This window comes from Pteropus alecto, unplaced genomic scaffold, assembly GCF_000325575.1.
Source record: "Pteropus alecto unplaced genomic scaffold, ASM32557v1 scaffold21, whole genome shotgun sequence".
NCBI lineage: Eukaryota > Metazoa > Chordata > Mammalia > Chiroptera > Pteropodidae > Pteropus > Pteropus alecto.
The window spans coordinates 23,600,718-23,621,635 of NW_006436282.1; the positions used below are offsets into that span (position 1 = coordinate 23,600,718).

The following is a 20,918-nucleotide window of genomic DNA, read 5'->3' on the forward strand; positions in this document are numbered from 1 at the left end:
ACTCCTCAATCCATATTTTAGCTACTTGCTGTTTTTACGATGTGATGCAGATGAGAACTGAATTATACGGTTGAGTTTGTTATTGGTGCTCCACAGGACCTATGAAGCAGTTTTGGTTACTGGGTCAAATAGCACCATTGTTCACCTTGACTTGCTGTATTTGTGGTTAGCACCTTTTTGTTCAGAGAAATGCATATGGCGTTCTTTCATGAAATCTTATTACATTGGCCTGATTATTCTTCAGCAGTCTCTGTGAGGGAATCTTATTCTTTAGCTTATATCACTGAACATTTGAATGGTAAGCAAAAAAAATCCAGGTTTTTTTTTATTTTTTATTTTAGAATTTCCAAGTCTGTTTAGAATCATTTGGTTTTGGAAATAGATTTCCATGTACATTATTGGTCACAGTTAAGAGGATTTAAGGAAGAACCATAAAATAGATGCTGTTGTAAGTTTGTCATTATCTAAATTTACTGTCAGTTACATTTAGTAATAAAATACTCTTCTGAGTTGTCTTTCAGGAAGAAAAATGGTCTGAATTTGGAAATCAGGAGTCAATTTTGGCTGTGTCTCTGTCTGCAGTTTTGATGTTAATGAGGCCACTTTAGGGGCTCATTTATTCCTCAGATGAAATAATAACTCTTTGTAGTTATATAAGGAGCTTCAAACAGCTCAAAAGCTTTGGATTTTTGCAACAATCTCATTAATATCCATATCATGCCCTGGTAGGTTGGTGTCTGCAGAAAATTAACCACCTATGTAATTAATTGCCTGAGGTTAGACCCACAGCAGGACCAGCTCTGGGCTGATGTTCTAGTTACTAGTGAGTGCACACTATTTCTGTTACCATGAACTGGGAAGAGTAAAATCATTCTGTTTGGAGATTGGAATGTGAGGTTTATTTTGGCACCTTTGGAGACTTAGGGGTTTTGACGGTCAGTTACCTTTGGAGACTCAGTTGATACGGAGGCATTTTTGCTGCAGCTGCCTATGGAATTCTTTTGCATGGTTTTACAAGGCTGAGATCTTTTCTCTCCTACCTTTTTTTTTTTTTTTTTTTCGGTCTCATTTCCCATGACTCAGTCCTCCCACCATACATTTCTCCTAAACTCCTGTCATGGCCTTTCATGTATCTTTTACTGCTGCATGCCTTTGCATGTGCTGCTTGCTTCGTATAATGCCTTTTACCTCTTTACCAGTGTGATGTGTTTTCATTCATTATCTGTATATAGCTTTCTCTTCTTGAACTTATACCAAGATCATATATATTTCCTTCACCTCTATTTCTGTTTCTGCCACTGTGGTCTCTTGGTACTATGTGCATACCTTCTGTTAGCACAGGGAGCTCTGAGTTACACTTCTTTGTCCGTATATGAATCTCCACAACTACTTTGGGAGGTCCTGATGGATATAGACAGATAGTAGTTTTTTTCCTTTGTCAATGCTTGATTAGATCTCTAGTATATGTTTATTGAATGAAATGAAATACATATAGGTTAAACTTTCATATTAACTGTAAGACTGATATTTATGAATGCCTTGCAAAATCTATCTTAATTCATAGTCATTCTGTATCCAGTTTTTTATAAATGAAGTGTTCCTGATTGAGATAGAATGGTTTAAGAGTTGGTATATGACATTTGAATACCAGTGTACATTTCAGTGCTTATTTAGATATTCCACATTGCCTTTTATTCATTCAGGTCCCAGGTGTTTACACTCTCAGACATCTTTCTCCTAGACAATATTATGTGTCTCAATATATCTTTTTACTAATTTTCTTCTTAGCTATGGAAGAATAATGCAAAGAGTTTTGATTCAATAGGAGGGAAAGGAATCTATGAACCTGAAGTTTCTTCTTTTAGAATAGGATTATTACCCTAATGGGATGTTAATGGGAAACAAGCAAATTTAAACATTTTTGGTTAAATTAATCATGTCTAGATTGAATGATATTTTTAAGAATTATTTGAGATAAATGTTACTGTTGAAATAAAAGCTGTAAAATACTTATAGAAAGTCATACTGTTCACTACTGAGAACTTATTTTATGCTTCATAAACTACTAGGTGATTGAACTTGAACTTTATGTAAATCTGTATCTGTCTAATTATTAATCTATCAATGAATAATTGAGCACCTAATATATACTAGATACTATGCTAGGCGCTACATTATTCAATTCTTTTAACAAAGCTTGAATCAGAGATTATTATTCCCATTTTACACATGGAGAAGATAAGACACAGTGTTTAATTTGCCAAAATTCGCTCAACTGAGGTAAGTAGTTAAACTGGGGATTAAACTCAAGTCTTCTGTGTTCCATCAATTATGTATTAATAATTTCTGCTACATCTGGCTGGTTTGCATTGTTTACATTTTTTTCTATTTGATGTTTTCGTGCTAGATCTTTCTTGAGTATTGTTATTTGTCATGTAGAATTCTAATGGAAATGCAGTGATAGTTGGCAGAACTCTTTTCCCAATATAGAATTTTGGGACATATGGTTATAATTTCTTGATCACGACAGTTTTACATAGTCTTATGTCACAGTATCATTTCACAAGAATTCAATCTTAAGTTTTACAGTTTTTAAAACCAAGGGAAAAGTGATTCATAAGGCTTATAGATTATGTGCTTTTATTTATTTAAAATTTTCAGCTTTATTGAGATTATGTTTTTAAAGTTTAAAATAGTTTATACTTTTTAACTGTAAAGTCACTTATAATTATCCATATCTTTCAAACAGGTACCAAGTACTTGCTTTTGCAACAGACGCAGATAAAAGACAGGAGACTGAACAGCAAAAACTTGGTTCTGGAAAAAGACTAGTCGTAAGGCCTTTTTTTAATACCTAAAAGTTTCATTAATGTTATCTTTAATCACATATTTATTCAGAATAAGAATTCTGGGGAAGAACATTAAAAAATATTTCAGCCATTTCTCTTTTCTGTTACGATTATGTCAATGATCAAAGAATTTAGTTGGCTGTTACTGAGCAGTAGAGACACATTCTTAGTCGTGGTCATTCAATACCAGATTATGGAGTTGCCCCAGTAGAATTATAGATGTCCAGATGGTGTCACTTTTCACTGAAATGACTATAAATTAACAAAACAAAAATAAAAATTAAAAAATCCCTTTAGTAGGCAAAAAAGTTGCTACCAGTAGGCATGTGACCAAATGTATAAATAAAAGATAAAAATTCACAGCCCACAAAGATAAAATTCGCTCAGAGACAAAGGTGGAAGTTTGATAACTTGAAAAACAGTATGAAGAAAAATCGTAAAGGGTAAAATTTCAGTTTAATGGAAATTAAGGAATAGATGGTGATTGTGACTCTCCATAGACAGGAAGGCAAAAAATAGAAGGAACTGAAATTATGATATAAACAGTAAAGTGAATTTGAGGTCACATGCATTATACATGAAGAAATGATAGGGACTTTAGAATACTGAGGAAATAATATCAGAGAAGACTAATTTTCTGTATTAGAAGTTAAGGGCGATGGGAGAAAGGAAGGCTAACTGGAAAGAGTCAAGAACGAATTGAAAACAGTTTTATCAATGGTAGTTAATGGCAGTAAAAGAGAGAGCACAATAAATAGAAACGTTTTTGTAAAAAATTTGGAGGTACTATAGTAATAAAAGTTAAAGCATAGACTTTGGAGTTAAATATCAAAAGTTATTCTTATTTTGAACATGTCTGAGCAAGTTTGCTAACCTTGGTCAGTCTAATTTTTCTCAGTTGCAAAATGGTAACTATACCTATTTTACAGTATTGCCATTAGATATATATGTAAAGCACGTAGCAAAATGTTTAGATGATGATGATAACAATGATAATTGTGATCAACTTGTCCTTGACCTCTTCCTCAGTAGTAGTCTTTTTCCATTGTCCCTCATGTTCTGCACTCCAGACCCTTATTGTTCCAAATATTCCATGGCTCTACTTGATTTTGGGTTTCTGCATATGGTTTTTCTTCAGTCTGGAATATCCTTCACTCATTTATTTGGAGGTATTTATTGATACTACTCTGTGATTTACACTAAGGATGTATTCTGAAGGCCATTATAGTTGAATGATATTCTATTCTCGATTAATGAGTAGAGTAAGAAATAATAGTAAAACTTCCTTTCACTCCACTGCAGTCACTTGGCAGGACTGTGATACATTATTAAATCTATTGCAGAGGAACAGAATTTATCCAGGGGAATGCTTTGAATAAAGTAGTTGTGGAAAGGCAGTTAATATGAATAGATTTAAGTCTGTCATCTGGCTATTTGATTTCTATTTGTCCTATCTGTTCTTTGTTCGCTTATTAGCTGTAACTCTGTTCTGTTATTTTAGTGGTTGCTTTAGAGCTTACAGTACATAACTTTAATTTACCACAGTCTACTCTCAGGTGATATTATACTACTTCATATACTGTATAACAATATACTTCTGCTTCTCAGCCTTTGTGCTCTTGTCATCTATTTTAATTTTACATACACCGTAAACTCCGTATTACATTGTTATTATTTTTGTTTGAATAGGCGCTCAATATCTTTTAATAAGATTTAAATTATAAGAAAAATAGCTTATATTTACCCATATAGTTATACCATTTTTGGTGCTCTTCATTAATTTGCATAGCTCTAGGACATCCATCTGATGTCATTTTCCTTTCTTTTGAAGGATTTCTTTTCACATTTTTTTTCAGTGTGAGTCCGCTGGTGATGACGTCTTTCAGTTTTCATATGTTTTATATTTTTGCCTTTGCATTTGAAAATATATTCTTTGGGTGTAAAATTTTAGTTTGACAGATTTTTTTCCCCCTCGTACTTTAAGATACTACTCCACTATCTTCTTGCTTGCATTATTTTCAATGAGAAATCTGCGGTCATCTTATTTTTGTTTTTTTGTACGTAATATCTTTTTCTCTGGCTGTTTTTCATATTTTCTTTAATCTCTTGTTTGAGCAATTACATTTTGATGTGCTTTGTGTAGTTTTCTTTCTTTTTTGGGGGAGGCTTAGGATTTGTTGAGCTTCTTGCATCTGTGAATTTATAGTTTTCATGAAATTAGAAAAATTTTAGCTATCCTTCAAGTACTTTTTTTCTGTTCTCCATCTTTTTCCTCTCCTTTGAGAAAAATTACACAGACATTTAGGCTACTTAAAGTAGTCCTACAGCTCACAGATTTTTCATTTTATAAAAGTTGTTTTTTTGGCCTTTTGAGCCACGCTCCTCTGCTCAAGCCCGCTTCCACATCTGGAAGTGTACTTTCCCTTCTAATAAAGCTTTTCTTTTCTGCTGTTAAAAAAAGTTGTTTTTTCTCTCTAATTCATCATTTTGGATAATTTCTACTCTTACGTTTTCACGGTCACTAATATTTTTTTCTACAATGTCTAATTTTGTATTCATTCCCATCTGGTAAGGCTTTCATCTGTAATTCAAGTTGGGCATTTAAAAAATATCTTCTATGTCTCTAACTTTTTGAAGATATGGGATACAGTTATAATAATTATTTTAATGTCCTTGCTTTCTAATTCTAACATTTGTATCAGTTTTGAGTCAGTTTCAGTTGATTTATTTATCTCCTCCTTGTATCACATTTTCCTATTTCTTTACATGTTTGGTAATTTTTTGTTAGATGCCAGATACAGTCAATTTTACTTTGTTGGGTGCTGGATGTTTTTGTATTCTTAAAACTGAACCGTACTTGAGCTTAGGCTTGAGACAAAGTTGAGTAAGTTGGAAGCATTTGGGTCTTGCTTTTAAGTCTTGTTAGGTGGGATCAGGGCAGTGCTCATTCTGGGGCTACTTATTCCCCACTCTTGTGCGAGCCCCTTCTGTTCGCTTTATCGAGCTCACTTCGAATTATAAGGTGTTGCAGTGTGGCTGGTGGGCGCAGACAGTATTCTAGGCTTTCTAATCCTTTTTGGTGGTTGTTTCCCTGGCCTTGGGTAGTTTCCTTACATAAGTGTGCTCACAAGTATTCAGCTGAATATTTGAGAGCATTCTCTCTTCTCTTTGGCATGCTGTCTTGCAGACTCTAGCTGCATTGGATTCTGTGAACTCTCATCATCCATCTCCTTAACTCAGGGATTCTCTTGCCTAGGTTTTCCCTCGCTGTGCCATGGCCTGAAAAATTTCTCAATGGCTGGAGCAATCATATCACTCATCTCATTTATTTTCTGTCATTAAAGGATTGCTGTCATTTGTTGTCTAATATCCAGTGCCTGGCAAACTGTTGTTTCATATATTTTTTCCATGTTGTATTAGTTTCAGGTGGGATGGTAAATTCTTTTCTTATTACTCCATGTTGGCTGGAAATGGAATAATTTTTAAATTATCGTTCTTAGTAAATAAACCTCTGTGTTGAGACTTATTAATTTAGAATGTGATATATTTTCCTAAGGGGAGGTCACAAAAGGTGGTACTCAGTAAATGCTGAATAGGAAGTATTGAATGGGGGGATCTCAGCCTGCAGCCTCGGAAACCTGATCTGCCTGTCTACTCAGTGAACCGCCCTCTCTCAGAGTCAAGGACACATCACCCCAAGTTTCAGACACTGATATGTAATGCTGGAATGCCAGCCCATTAAAACGTCATGAGAAATGTAACTGCCCTGGGACTGGCATTCATGGAAGCTACACTTGACTTAAATGGTAATCAAGTGATTTCTTGGTGTCGAATCCTTTTTTAAATCAGGCTATTTGTTTTCTTGCTATTAAGTTGTCTGAGTTCCTTATGTGTGTTTGGATAGTAACCCTTATTGGATATATGGTTTGCAAATATTTTCCCCCATTCCGTAGACTGTCTCTTCATTCTTTTGATTGTTTCCTTTGCTGTGTAGGAGCTTTTTAGTTTGATGAAATCCTTATTTTTACTTTGGTTGTCTGTACTTTTAGGGTCATATCCAAAAAATCATCACCCAGGCCAATGTCAGGAAGATTTCCTCTATGTTTTCTTCTAATAGTTTTACAGTTTAATTTCTTATGTTTAAGTCTTTAATATGTTTTGAGTTGATTTTTGTATATGATGTGAAATAGGGGTTCAGTTTCATTCCTCTGCCTGTGGATATCAAGTTTTCCCAAAACCATTTTTTTGTCTGATATTTTATTATTTGAAAAAATTGAAAAACAATAAATATCATTTGATCCTTAGGCAGCTTTGTTACAAAAAGTGAAGTCCATGATTTTAGAACGATGATAGCCATTTATCAACCAAATAATCAGTTTTCACACAGTTTCACTAATTGCAGCAACTTCTTTGAACTGTCTGTAGAAATTCAGAAACTGTGGAGTTGTCATTTCAAAAGACTTATTCTTTATTTGCCACTTTCAGCATCACTGCAACTTAAGGATACTTAAATGATCTGCAACTGTCCGAGCTCATGGCCATACCCAGCTTCCACTGAAAATCCAGAAACTGGTTGGTGACCTTGGCCTTAGCATCCAGCTGCAGCTTGCTAGACCCCCTCCATGGCAAGTGTCCAGGGCTTGATTCGGGTGGACACTCCCGGAGCCACCAACATTTCTGTTTCCAAAACCAGTTTTTGAAGAGACATTTCTTTCCCCACTGTGTATTCTTGATACCTTTGTGGAACATCAATTGACTGTAAATGCATGAAATTATTTCTAGGCTCTCTATTCTGTTCCATTGGTCTAGATGGCAGGTTTTTATGCCAGTACTGAGCTGTTTCGATTAGCATAGCTTTGTAGTATATTTTGAAGTCAGGTAGTGTGATGCCGTCAGCTTTGTTCTTTTTGCTCAATATTGCTTGGGCTATTTGGAGTCTTTTGTGGTTCTTTCTGAATTTTAGGATTTTTTTTTTCTATTTCTGTGAAAAATACCATTGGAATTTTGATAGAGATTTGAATCTGTAGATCACTTTGGGTAGTAGTATAGACATTTTAATATTCATCTAATCCATGTACACAACATATCTTTCTATTTATTTGTGTTCTTCAGTTTCTTTCATGAAGGTTTTATAATTTGCAGCGTGCAGATCTTTGGTTAAATTTATATGAGTATTTTTGAGGCACCGAATGGCTAATATTGTCTGGTAAAAGATGGGGCAAAAACTACTAGAGTATATAAATATGGTCATAGCAAAAAAAAAGTGAATTAAGATTAGCCAATCTTTATATCTGCTTTGTTGTATAGAACTTTCTTAATTGTAGTAATATGAAAGTAACTGGAATATTGTTTTTAGCAACTAAATTGATCCTTAGGTTCTCCTTTACAGGTAGATTGGACTCTCAATATTGGAGAGCAAGCCCTTGATATATGTATTGTCTCTTTCAATCAGTCGGCATCTTCTATTTTTGTTCTTGGTGAAAGAAACTTTTTTTGCCTGAAGGATAATGGACAGATTCGATTCATGAAGAAACTTGATTGTAGTCCAAGTTCTTTTCTCCCATACTGTTCAGGTATGTAGAAAGATTTTCTTTTATCTTTCTCATATGTCAAGGTATATACATCAGAAAAAAGCCAAACTCACACATTTTAAAATTCTAGGAAAATAGTTTTATGCTGAACATGTAATGGAAATTTTAACTTTTAAAGTTTGAAAAGAAGTTTGATATAAAACACACATTAGAGTTGGTCAGTCATTTTACTTTGTACAAAATAACTTGTGGAATTGGCCTCAGGCATACATTAATGCTTTCCAAAATGTGTCTGTTCAAGATGCTTCTAAGAGAACATCAGACTCTTTTATAAGCAGAATGGAGTATAGTGATGCCTAATAGAATGACTTATCTGTAGTGAATGCCCAGTAAATCATTAGCTTAAATGTGTTAAATATTAATGAAATCCATGCTTCCTAGATGAAATGCAAAAATGTTGGCTGGTATCTAGTTATAGTTTCCAAGTCTATAATTTTTCTTTTTGATATTGGTAGCTCGAAGTTAAAAAATAATGTTTTATCACTTAAAATCTTTATGCATTAACATCGAGATGTTGTAATTAGTTTGTATCATAAATCTCCTAAAGGGGATATAATATACTGTTGCAGATGGCTGTTTTTTTTTTTTATTATTGCCTTTTTCTATCTTTACCCTACAGTTTCTGAAGGAACAATAAATACTTTGATTGGAAACCATAATAAAATGTTGCATATTTATCAGGATGTGACACTGAAGTGGGCCACTCAGCTTTCTCACATTCCTGTGGCAGTAAGAGTGGGCTGTTTACAGTAAGTGATTTAATTTAACATAGTTTTTTTTTTTTTTTAAAGAAGATTCCTTAGTCAAGGAATTCTCTAGAAGTTTTATGAAACAATGGTAAGTGATTTTACTAAAAAATGACAATTGACATTTAGTGTGAATGTCAGCAATGGAAATAATTTAAACTACAACCGTTATTGGAAAAGAAGGATATAAAAGACCTTCATTGGAATCATTAATCATTTTTATTTAGTACCTCTAGATTAGAGATACTAAATAAAAATCTCAGTAAATGTATAAAAACACACTTTCTATAAAGCTTCATAGGTTCTCAGATCTATCATTTCTGCTTATTATATCATTTTATTGGACATTTTAAAAACCATATATAGGCTTCTTCAGTGACACCTATAGTATCTGATCAGTATGACCAAACCCCTCAAATTAAGAGGTTGAATGTTACATACCACATAATGAAATTTTGGTCAATGATGGTGGTCCCATAAGATTATAATGGAGCCGGACAATTCTTACAGTTAAGTGACATTGTTGCTGTTGAAACATTGTAGCACAATGCGTTACTCATGTTTTTGTGGTGATGCTTGTGTAAACAAACCTATTGCGCTTCTAGTTGTCATATGAAAGTATAACACATATAATTAAGCATAGTACATAATTCTTGATAATAAACGACTGTGTTACTGGTTTACATATTTACAGTACTTTTTATTTTAGAGTGTACCTTTTCTACTTATAAAAAAAGTTTGCTGTAAAACAGTACACCCTCCTGTGTTGGCAGCAGCCTCATACATCTTGTGTTTATCAGGTCTCTTGATTGCATCATTTTTTCTCTGAATCTTGTGTTGTTTCGTTCGTTCATCATGGCCCTTAAGCATGCACAATTCACTGGTAATGTTGCCAGTAAAAGACCACATCTAGTGATTGAACTGGAAATGAAATTAAAAATGATTAAGGACTATGAAGGTAGAAAATCAGTGATGAGTGTTGCTTGCCAGTCAGGTGTGTCTCATTCTGCCATAGCTATGCTCTTGAAGAACAAGAACAAAGTGACAGAAACTGTTAAGGACCTGTTTCATTGAAGACAATGAGACTAACAAAAATTTAAGAAGTGCCTAAATGGAGACTCTTCTCATGACCTGGATTGAAGACCAGACACAGAAACCTATCTCTCTCAGCACCATGGCAATCATAGCCAAAGCAAAAAATTTGTTTGTGCTGTTGAAAGAAAAAACTGGACCCGACTGCAATCTTGAATTTACTGCTAGCCCTAGATGGTTTGAACCCAGAGCTAGAATGATTTTTCATTATAATATTGCAAAAATGAGTGGTGAGTGTGAGTGCTGATGTGAAGGCAGCTGAAGAATTTTTGGAAACTCTGTGTAAGTGATTGTGGAGGAAAATTACTTACCAGAGCAAATATTCAACGTGGTTGAACCTCCCTATCCTGTAAATGGAAGCCTGAAAGGACTTTCATCCATAAAGGGGGACAAGTCGTTAACTAGGTTTCAAGATTTTTATGGGCAGGATAACAGTTTTGCTTGGGGCCAGTGTTGCAGGCTACAAATTGAAACCCTTTGTGATCTGGCCCAGTGAGGACCCCAAGGCCTTCAAGGATATGAATTAGTACTTGGTGCTGCGGTGCTACAAGAGCAGTAAGAAGCCAGGGACGACATAGCTCCTCTTTTCAGATGTCCTCTTGGATTGCTTTGCCAGCGAAATGGAGAAGTACTGTTTGGAGAGTTAAATACCTTTCAAGATACTGCTTATTACTGATAATGCTCCTGGATAGCCTCTTTTTATTGGTGATCTTTATCCCACTATCAAAGTTGTGTTTCTTCCTCCAAACACCACCTCTTTGATCCAGTAATTATAACAACTTTTAAGGCTTACTACTTATGTGGCAGCCTGACCCTGTCTGGCCATTTCCTGCTCGAACAAGTTTGTTTTTGATTGTCCCCCCGTCTTCCAAGGATTCTCCGGCTGACTTGAGTTTTCTTGTAGCTTGCTGACCAATCAATGTTCTTCCTTATATCTGTAGCTTTGTAGGAATGACAAGACTGTATAAAACTGCCTGTTATGTTACAATCGGGGCTCAGCCTTTGAGTAAGAATCCGCTGAGCCGGTGCCGGCATCAGTAAATGGTACTTCCTGATTCTAGCCTCGATGTCCTGTCTCTCCATTTGAGAATCCCTCAACATTTCAAGAGGACCTTTGCTCAGGCTATTGTGATAACTTAGGAAAAGACTGAAAAGATGCTGATACAATTCTGGAAGGATTAAACATCTATGACTGCATCAAGAACCTGCTTGGGTTTGGGGTGATGTCACGAAGATGTGTATGAGTGGCATCTGGAAGAAGACACTCAAGAGGTTTGTCCGTGACTTCAAAAGATTTTCCAAGGCTAAGGGAGTTGCAAAAATCAACAAGGCTGTGGTTGAGATGGCAAGTGACTTTGACTTGGGACTGGATGGGGCTGAGTTGCTGCTGGGGTGGCTCGGTGGCTCCTGAGGAACTGACTAATGAGGAGTTGTTGGAACTGGAACAGGAACACATTGCTGAAGAAGAGGCAAAAGAAAAGGAAACTGCAGGACAAGGAAAGAAGAACCCCCAAGAAAATTCATAGTGAAATGTTTAGCAGAAGCTTTTTTTGACCTCCTTGAAAACATGGACTCCAGCACCGAAGAGTTTTCATTAATAGAGAGGAATGTTCATGACGCATTATCTCCCTACAAGCAAATTTATGACGGAAAAAAACAGCAAGCAAGCCATCATGGACATATTGCTGAAAAGAATGAAACCTTCTCAAGAAGAACCTCAGGCACGTCCTTTGGGAGGTATTCTAGAAGAAGGCACTGTCATCCGAGGCGTGACAACTCCATGCATGTTATTGTCCCTAAAGACCTTCCAGTGGGACAAGCTGTGGAGGTGGAAGACAGTGATATTAATGACCCTGACCCTGTGTAGGCCAAGCTAATGTGTGTTCGTGTCTTAATTTTTATCACGAAAGTTTTAAAAGTAAAAAAAAAAGAAAAATTAAAAATAGAAAAGTGCTTACAGAATAAGAATATAAGTATAAAGAAAAAATATTTTTGTAAAGTTGTATAAAATATTTGTTTTAAGCTAAGTGTTATTACAAAAATGTTGAAAAGTTAAAAAATTAAAAATTTTTGAAGCAAAGTAGTTACAGTAAGCTAAGGCTATTTTTGAAGAAAAAATATTTTAAAATAAAGTTACCGTAGCCTAAGTGTACAGTGTTACGAGGTCTGCGGTAACTTAGAAGGTTTACTTAGAAGGATTTAGAACAAACAGGAAAAATATCTTGCTAGCAGGGCAGTGTCAACTATTTATCTTCTGGGAGAGTGATTCTTGTAGCAGTCCATATATCCATCCAAGAGCTGTTCTCTTTGGCCCCCCAAGAGACAGCTCAGGTGGAAGAAGACAGACCTGTGCTGGTGGGTATGCGGCCCATCTTGACGTATAATCTCCATGCCCTTCGGGAGCCACTGTCTTTAAATACTGAAAAGTCATTATGGTTTTTATATGTAGCTGGGGCATCGGGGAGTGAAGGATAGAAAGACTTTACTGAGACCATTTAGTTGAAATACTTATTTTGCACGTATATTATTTATAAGGGACGTGCCTATTTCAAGAATCACCATACTCAGAGAGGCTCAAAGATAGGGTTTCTCGGTAGCTACTTACAGTTAATTTATAATTTCTGATCCAGATTCAACTTAGAAGTCACGGGTTCAATAGTAACTGAAATTATTGAGTACAAAGCCAAATTTGCATATAGTATGCCTCAAGATTCGTATATTCAAAAGTAGCCTGTCACATCTAAACTTAGGTACTTGTGAGTGAAACTTCTATTTTTCATAGCTTTTTCAAGATTATAATTATGAACAATTAAGTACAAATACTGCCGTTAATGATTTCTACAGTTAATATAGCAATAACTTTTAATTATCAATTGGAAGGTTTTCCTTATTTTACATCCTTTAACATAAAAGTATAAGATTAGGCTGTTTGAAAGAATTTAATTATAATTTTTGGTAGAATTTTAAAAGTGATTATTAGTGACTCAGTTATAGCCTATTTATATTTAGAAGTTATTATTTTGAAATTAGAAGCAGTGAAATAAGTTCACTCCTGGTTTTTATTACCTTTTGGGTTAAACTTTTTTGGTAGAAGCTTCTTGGCTGAATGTGTTTATTTGTAAAGGAAATTGCTGCTATTTTAATATGTTTCTTGCAGCGAATAAGAAATATTGGATTTGGATCAAGTTGATGCAATTATACTTAATGACAGCATTTTGCTCAGAAACTAAGATGCTTTATTTCCTCCCACTCCCACCCACTTGGCAGCCCTCGTCCTCTCTACCTTGTTTTTTATAAACCAATTCTAAATATATCTGTTTCCTTCCTTCTTTTCAGGGTAAATGGCATTCTTGATTAGATAGCGTTCTTTTAGTTTAATTGTTTTAATTTTTGTGGATTAGACTATAGGAAGGTGAAATAAGCATACAGTTTACAGAATCAGAAGCGCCTGAATGTGATAATGTTCTTTAAATTTCTTAGCTATTATTATTTTCTATTTATTGCATGAAGTTAGCTATGGAAGCCTGGCCAAATATCTTACCTCTGCCGTAGTCAGTTTCCCAAATAGCTAATAAAGATCACTTATCGGCAATGTTATTTTCTCTAGAGATATGAAATATACCTAAAAGCAGAAGTGTATTTGAGTGAACGTTCACAGTGATGGTAGCCTTTCCAAACTTTAGCTGGCAGCCATAGCCGTTTTGCTTTAAAATCTGGTCGCAGCTAATTTTTAAGTGTAAATGATTTGGTCTAGTACTTAGGTATTTTTCTTCCTGGGCTAGATCCACAAAAGTAATTTCTTATAACCGTCACTGTTTAACATTTTGTTTTTTAACTTTCATGGATATAATATTCTTGATCAGAATGTTTTCCTCATTCCTTTTCTGGATTTTCGAATTCCATCTATCTTTGAATCCTAGCTCAAGTCACCTAAATAAGCCTTCTCTACCCACCCTGGTCTCTTTTTTCTGAATTTTTGTAATATTTATATTATGTTGATATAATTATATTATAATATGTTATAATATAAATATATTGAGTGTTATTTGATTTTCCTGACTTCTTAACTTCGATCATACACCCCCTTAATGTAGAGACTTTCTCTACTTTGGCATATCACACTGAATAATCAGTCAGAAAGCTGGACATATGGTATATGCTCAGTAAATACACAAAAGCCATTGTGTGTGTGTTAGGAGGAGGGGTGGCTAGGAAGACCTTAGAAAAGCTTTTAGTTGAAAAACTTTTTTTAAATATGAAAAAATTGACTCAGAAGGATATTATTTCCTCTAATAAACAAATTTATTAGAGTTTTTAAATTTCAGAGTGACTTTCTTTTTTAGTTTTAACTTTTGCTGTTAATTGTCATTTTTTTTTCTTGTGCTTTGTGGAAAGAGAATGTTGGCCTATATATATATACTTTTTGCTATGTTATAATTTTAAGGATTTCCTTTGTGGTTTAATACTCCACATAAATTTTGTAAATATTCCTGGAATTAGGGTCAAGCATAAATTCTGTTTTCAGAGCTTCTGCATTCTTCTTCTTTTTTTAACAGTCCGGAGGTCTTTTATTTTTTCACACCCATGATGCCATGAATCCAGGGGAAATGGGTTCCGGCAGGTCAGCCTCCTTTCCTCTGGCTCTCGCAGTGGGCTTCTCTGGGTGGAGCAGGCTGGCGCTTCAGTTGAGCCCAAGTACCTTTCTGTTTGGCTTCCTTCTTTTTCTGATCATTTTCCTTCACATGTTTCAGGAAGCTGTTTGGGCTCTTAGAGTGCTTACTATGCTCAACGTGTCAACGTGCGCATTAATTCCCTTGGTAGGAATCTTGTCCTTAACCTGTTTACAACAATGCCAGTAGCATCCTGGGTGACACTGTTGACTCTTCCAGTTTTGCCATGGTAACTTGGTGGGGCATTCCTTTTTGAACAGTGCCCATTCCCTTGATGTCTACAATATCGCCGTTCTTGTACATTTGCATGTAGGTGGCCAAAGGAACAACTCCGTGTTTTCTAAAGGCCTCGAGAACCAATAGCAGGTGCCTCTTCTCTTTCTCTTTGGGTTGATCATTTTGGCGAATTACTGGAAGGCGGAGATTCCAGCCTAAATGAAAGCAGACTTGCTGCATTCTTACTGATATTTTCTTCTATTAATATGTTGTAGCTCAGAAGTAGAAAGTTAATCTCACGTTACTATATCGTTATGTCAATTTTTTGTTGCATATCTAAGTATCTTTATACATTGTAGTTTTATGTGTTCAGCTTATATTGATGAGTTATATATTGGTGAGTTTTTAAAATATATCAACATAAAATGACCTTTCTTTGTGTTCTCCTTTAATGTTTCTTTGCTTCTTTGTTTTGTTTGCGTCAATTTCATTTTGTTGTTAATTATTGATATGCTGTTGCTTATGCTTTAACCTGTAACTTCATTGTGGATACGTCTCTTGTAAACAGAATTATTGGGTATATCCACCCATTTTGAAGACCACTATTCTTTAATTAACCCATTTACAATTGTTATAATCAATGTACTTTGTAATTTTTCATCTTGTATGATATTCCCTATTTTTTATACTATTTCCTTTGGTTTCCATCATGTGTGAGTTGGAGTTTCTTTGTATTCAGATTCTCCCATTGTTTGGGTGATACATACAAATACACCTCTTTTCTTTATTTCTATTAGTGTTTATTTTTCGGTTTTGCCATAATTCAAACATGGAATGAATCTTTCTCTCTGTGATGGGCCAGGTGTTCAATGTGCTTTTTCTCTTTCTTCCTATTTCCCCTTCCCCCCCACACCACCAGCACACACAGACATGAGCGTTTACGTGTGCTCGTCGTCATACTCATACACCCCTGTACACCCACACTCGCTTCACTGTTTGTTCTTTGCTACAGTAACGTAAAGTTTTAGCTACAGATTATTGTTGTTAAACTACGCTAATGTTTTTTAAGACTGTTTTAAAATTTGTATTCACTTTTTACCTAGACCTGAAGTAATTTTATGTATTTTTTTCCTGTATCTGCTGAAGATTGTGAATCTTCTTATATCATGAATTACAATTTTTTTTAACTTATTAATTTTGCTCTATGTCTCAATAGGCTGATTTAATGTTCCCAAGAATGGTACAGGATGTTATACTGTATGGTAAAAATGTATTGTCATATTTTCCCTTCAAACTTCGTTAATGTTGCTCTTTTCTTTTTTAAAAAAATAACTTTTGTAAAAGAGAATAACTGTGATTTTTGTAAAAGGTATAGAACTGCATTATTTAAAACTGAAGTATTGTTTATAGGTAAGAAAGCAAAAAATAAAACTAACTACTCTTCCACTAAAGTAACCTCAACCTTACTACCCAGAATTAACATTTGCTAGCACCTGCTAAATGTCAGGCCAGGTATTTTAATTTACATATATGCAAATATAGGCATAGATTAAAATCTACAAAATTTATGTTTTTTTAAATGTAAATTTATTTCATTATATTCTAACAGAAAAAAGAAATAGATGAAATGGAAGGAATAAATAAATTTTACATAAATGTTTTTCACAACAATATGTTTTAATTTCAAAAAAGACCCCTTTGAGTAAGAATAGAAAAAAAGTAAAAGGTTGAGACTTTCTTAAAGCTGTGTTTCAATTTTTGGCAGTGTCCATTGCCTCCCTGTCAGAAAGATAAGAAAAGCAGCACACTTATGCTTTCTTCTTACCCTCTTCTAGCCAAGTTCTGATATTATTGGTATCTTATTATTTATTTCGTCAAAGCTTAAAAGATTTACATTTTTGTAATCACAGTTTTCACAGCCCTTTCAGCCTATCCATATATCTGAAGGAACTCATAACTTGTCACCAGTTCTTGTACTATTTCCAAATTATCTTGATTCACTTCTTGATTAGTTAATTTAATCATCTGGAGGTTTTTGAGGACAGCCTTATAAGTCTTCCTGCATTCTTGAGAATCGTTTATTGCTTTTATACCTGAAGATCATCTTAGCTCCCCTAAGAATTTTGGACATTCCATTTGGTATTGACAGTTTCTGTGGAAAAGTCTGAGGTTGGCTTAAAATTTTTAAACGTCTTATTGAGTGAATTACTTTTCTGTCTTGATGCTCATAATCTGACTTATTTTTTTTTTAATCCTTAAAGGACTGAAAATTCACTGGTGTAATCTAACAGTGGACTAATTCTGTATCAGTTTGTTCTGGGACAGAATAAGATTCGAAAGATTCAAGTTTTTATTCAAGGAAATGTTCTTCCATTATACCTTTGAATATTGGTTCTGCTCTACTAGTTTAGTTTTCTTAATATCATTATTATATGTTAGCTCTACCTTATCTTCCAAATCTAGCACCTCCTCATTATTTGTATATATTTTCCCGTTTTGATTTGTGTGATTTTGTACATGTGTCTCCACCATGTTCTTCAGTTTATTTTTAATTTATTCTATTTTTTCTTGTTATTGCTCCTAATATGGCTTTTATCCCTGTGGCTTTTGTTTGAACTTTTCAAACAAAGAGAAAATTATTTCTTTCAGTTCACTGATACAATTCTATTTGACTGATTTTTTCTTTTGTTTCCTTAGAAAGTCCTTTTGCTATGGATATTTTCTGCCTTTGTATATGTTCCTGTCTCTCTCATCTCTACTTCTTACTTTATTTGCGATTTATACATATAGGTCCTGTGTTAATTACTTTGCAATTATTGCTTATTTTAAAAATGGTAATAGCAGTTTACTGAATTGTCATGTGGGATGGGAAGGGAGAGAGTAATGAGCTCTGAGTCTTTTCGCCACCTCACTGTTTTTTCTTTTCTTTGCTCTGGGGGCCCATTTCCCTCAGTTTTCAGGGTTTAAGAGGTTGGTGAGTCTAGCAGACATTCCCCTGTATCCCCAATCACAGGCCCTTGGTGCTAAGAATCAGTGGCTGCTGCTTGTCCTCTTATCTTTATTGGTTAGGAAAGCTGAATGACTGGTAAATGCATCTTCTGCTTCTACTGTGGTTTTCTGATCTGTCTCCTGCATGCCACCTATGCCCTTAGATCTCATTGCGCTAGTCTAGGTCTATTCTGTTTGAGGTCTAAGGAGCATGTGCCACCATTGGCATCCTATCTTATTGTGGTACAGAATTTAAAAAGTTCGGTGGAAAAAGATGTGCCTCAACATTTGTCGATTGAGAAATTGTAGTATTTCTTGTTCAATTTCCCTTTTTTTGGGTGGTGTTGGTTATCGTCATACTTTATGATGTTTTTGATGAGTTTTGAGGAGTGTTACTGTGCTAAATTGCTGGAAAGTCGTTCTTTATCAGTCGATGTTTATTGTTGCTGGGGAGAGAATTATAAATAACTTGGTTTTTGTTCTATTGTAAGTAATTAGTTCTTTATGTCTGGTTGCTTGTAGAATGTTTTTCATTTACGCTGTAAATGCCACATTTGCCATCATATATTTTTATGATACTGTTTTCCTTGATATAGTTGGGGATGTACTGAATTTTTTAAATCTGTTTGAACCATTTGTTTGGCTACCGAAGGAAGCTTCCTTACGTTGTACATGTGATTATTCCTTCAGTTCTGTTTACTATTGTTCATCCTTCAGGGAAACTGATTTCTTGGTTGCCTTTTTATTTTCTGTTCCCATATTTACAATCTTCTTCCTCATAATTTTTATTTCTTTGTCATTTCCCCCCTCTTTTCGGGAAGTGTTCTTTATCACTGATTTGAGCTTCCACAGCATTATTTTTGCTCTTTTCTATGCCTACCATTGGAGATTTATTTAGGCTACTGAGGTGATGTCTTTCTACCTCCCACATGCCTCCCACCTCCTGCTCGGTATTATTAGCCAGGATGGTGCATGGTTGGCTACAATAACCATGATATCTTTTCCCAGTTCTACTTGTACCAGGTAGATCTTACTTTGAAACATGTTATAGTATTTATTTTGGGATTCTATCTCTAAGCATATAATGTGCTACTATTAATTTCTGTCCTTTATTTGGCCAATTATTTTGAGGAATTTGTTACCTCTGTATGGATGTGGCTAGTGTAGAGGAGCCCAGGGCAGTGGTAGAGATGGGAAAGGTTCAGGTGGGTAGGGATAAAATATGTTGCTTCTATCATATGTTGCTTCCAGATTTGAGTAGTAAAAGATGTCAGTATCGTTTGATGGTTCATGTAGAATCTGGGTTTCTGAACCTGATGGAGGCAGGGGTTAGAATTCGGGAAGGAGAGTGAAACGTCCTGCTACCTTCTGTTCAGGCGGTCTCCATGAAGTGAAGCTGGGCTGCGGGGCATGTGCTACAGCGGTATTTTTGGCTTCATCTACCTGATATTTAGTCTGAATTTCTTTTAGGTTCTGGATTTACAATTTACGGGGGTGGTTTTCCTCTCTCTCCTCCCCAGTTTCTCCCTGTTATCAATGATTTCTGTGCCTGTGTCTGTGTCTCTTTTCAGTTCCTGCATGGCTATTTTAGTTAGCTGTCGAAGAAATTGCATTAAGAGCTGTTGCCATATTGAATTGAACATTTCAGAAGAACCTTAGAATCACGTTATTAGATTTCAGAGAAAAATATAGTTGAGAATTAGATTGGAATAGTACTGAATTTAGGGATTCTTTTGGAGAAATTGGCTTTTTTTCAAGTTCTAACCACTCTTTAATTTCCAAAAATAATTTCTGTTCAAGCTACAGATTGAACAATATGGTGTGTTCTTTTTTTCTTTTGTAAAAAATTAAAAATAAAGTATCAACCTTTTTAGAAAAATATGGTCCTTAAATGGTGACTGAGCTCTTGATTTTACACAGCAGATATTACTGTCTTTAGTAATTGGATATTCCATTGTCCTCCCTGCCCACTTAATATTTGGTCTTATTTTGTGCAGTGTTCATTACAGCTAAATTATAGTTTAATAAAAGAATTTGCACATCTTCATGAAATTTGACATAGTGGGTTTTGGCATTAGTATGATTATTTTCCTGGCTTTCCTTTCTTCCCATTATAATGTGATATTTATATTCTTTTGGTTATACTTAGAAATTGTGTTTTTAATTGTAACTGATGCTTTTGGCATTCTAATTAAATTTAATTTAGCTCTTTTTAATATATTGAAGATTACAGAATTTCAATGTTTTCATCATTTTTTTTTTTTTTTGAAAAATCAAGCTCCTTATCCCATTTGTTTGTTTGTTTGTTTTTTGGTTTTCTTTTGTTTTGCCTTTTCATTCTATTTAGAAAGTAAAAAAAAATATTTTTTTCTGCATGGATAGTGATACATCAATTTTAAAAGAACCCACTGTGAATTAAGTGGTATGAGATCATAATTGGGATTTTAATCAGCAGTGTTAATAGGGTGAGAGAGCCCCTACCAGAAGCGGGGGCTTCCGATTGGGGCCTAGTGGACCTGCTCGTGCAACACAGTAGATTATAACTTCATAGAAGGGGTTGCGAGAGAAGGAAGAACAGAATTTATCATATTTGGTATATTCTTTTCTTTTCTTTTAGTGTTGATAACTCAGTAACTGTGATTTAGACCAATTGTTTATATCAATTCTATTGAAGCATTTTTGGGGTGAAAAGAGTCATATTATTTTTGAGAGTCATCATTACTGGCATGCATATATGTCCATTGTGTGAGGTCAAGGTCTTTAATG

The 20,918-nt window shown here is 34.7% G+C and overlaps 1 protein-coding gene and 1 pseudogene across 9 annotated transcripts in view; one reads left to right on the top strand and one right to left on the bottom strand.

Annotated features, from left to right (window-relative positions):
- BBS9 (Bardet-Biedl syndrome 9) overlaps window positions 1-20,918 on the top strand; it is a 417,354-nt gene that overhangs the window by 86,994 nt on the left and 309,442 nt on the right. For all 9 annotated transcript variants that reach the window (XR_001516909.2, XM_015589531.2, XM_015589533.2 and 6 more), the window contains 3 exons: window positions 2,750-2,834; window positions 8,239-8,422; window positions 9,060-9,189. Coding sequence is in view for 8 of the 9 variants with exons in the window: in XM_015589531.2 (XP_015445017.1) it covers window positions 2,750-2,834; window positions 8,239-8,422; window positions 9,060-9,189 (399 nt within the window). In the remaining variant the exon portion in view is untranslated. The remainder of the gene's footprint in view (window positions 1-2,749; window positions 2,835-8,238; window positions 8,423-9,059; window positions 9,190-20,918) is intronic.
- On the bottom strand, window positions 7,131-7,680 carry LOC102891771 (annotated as a pseudogene).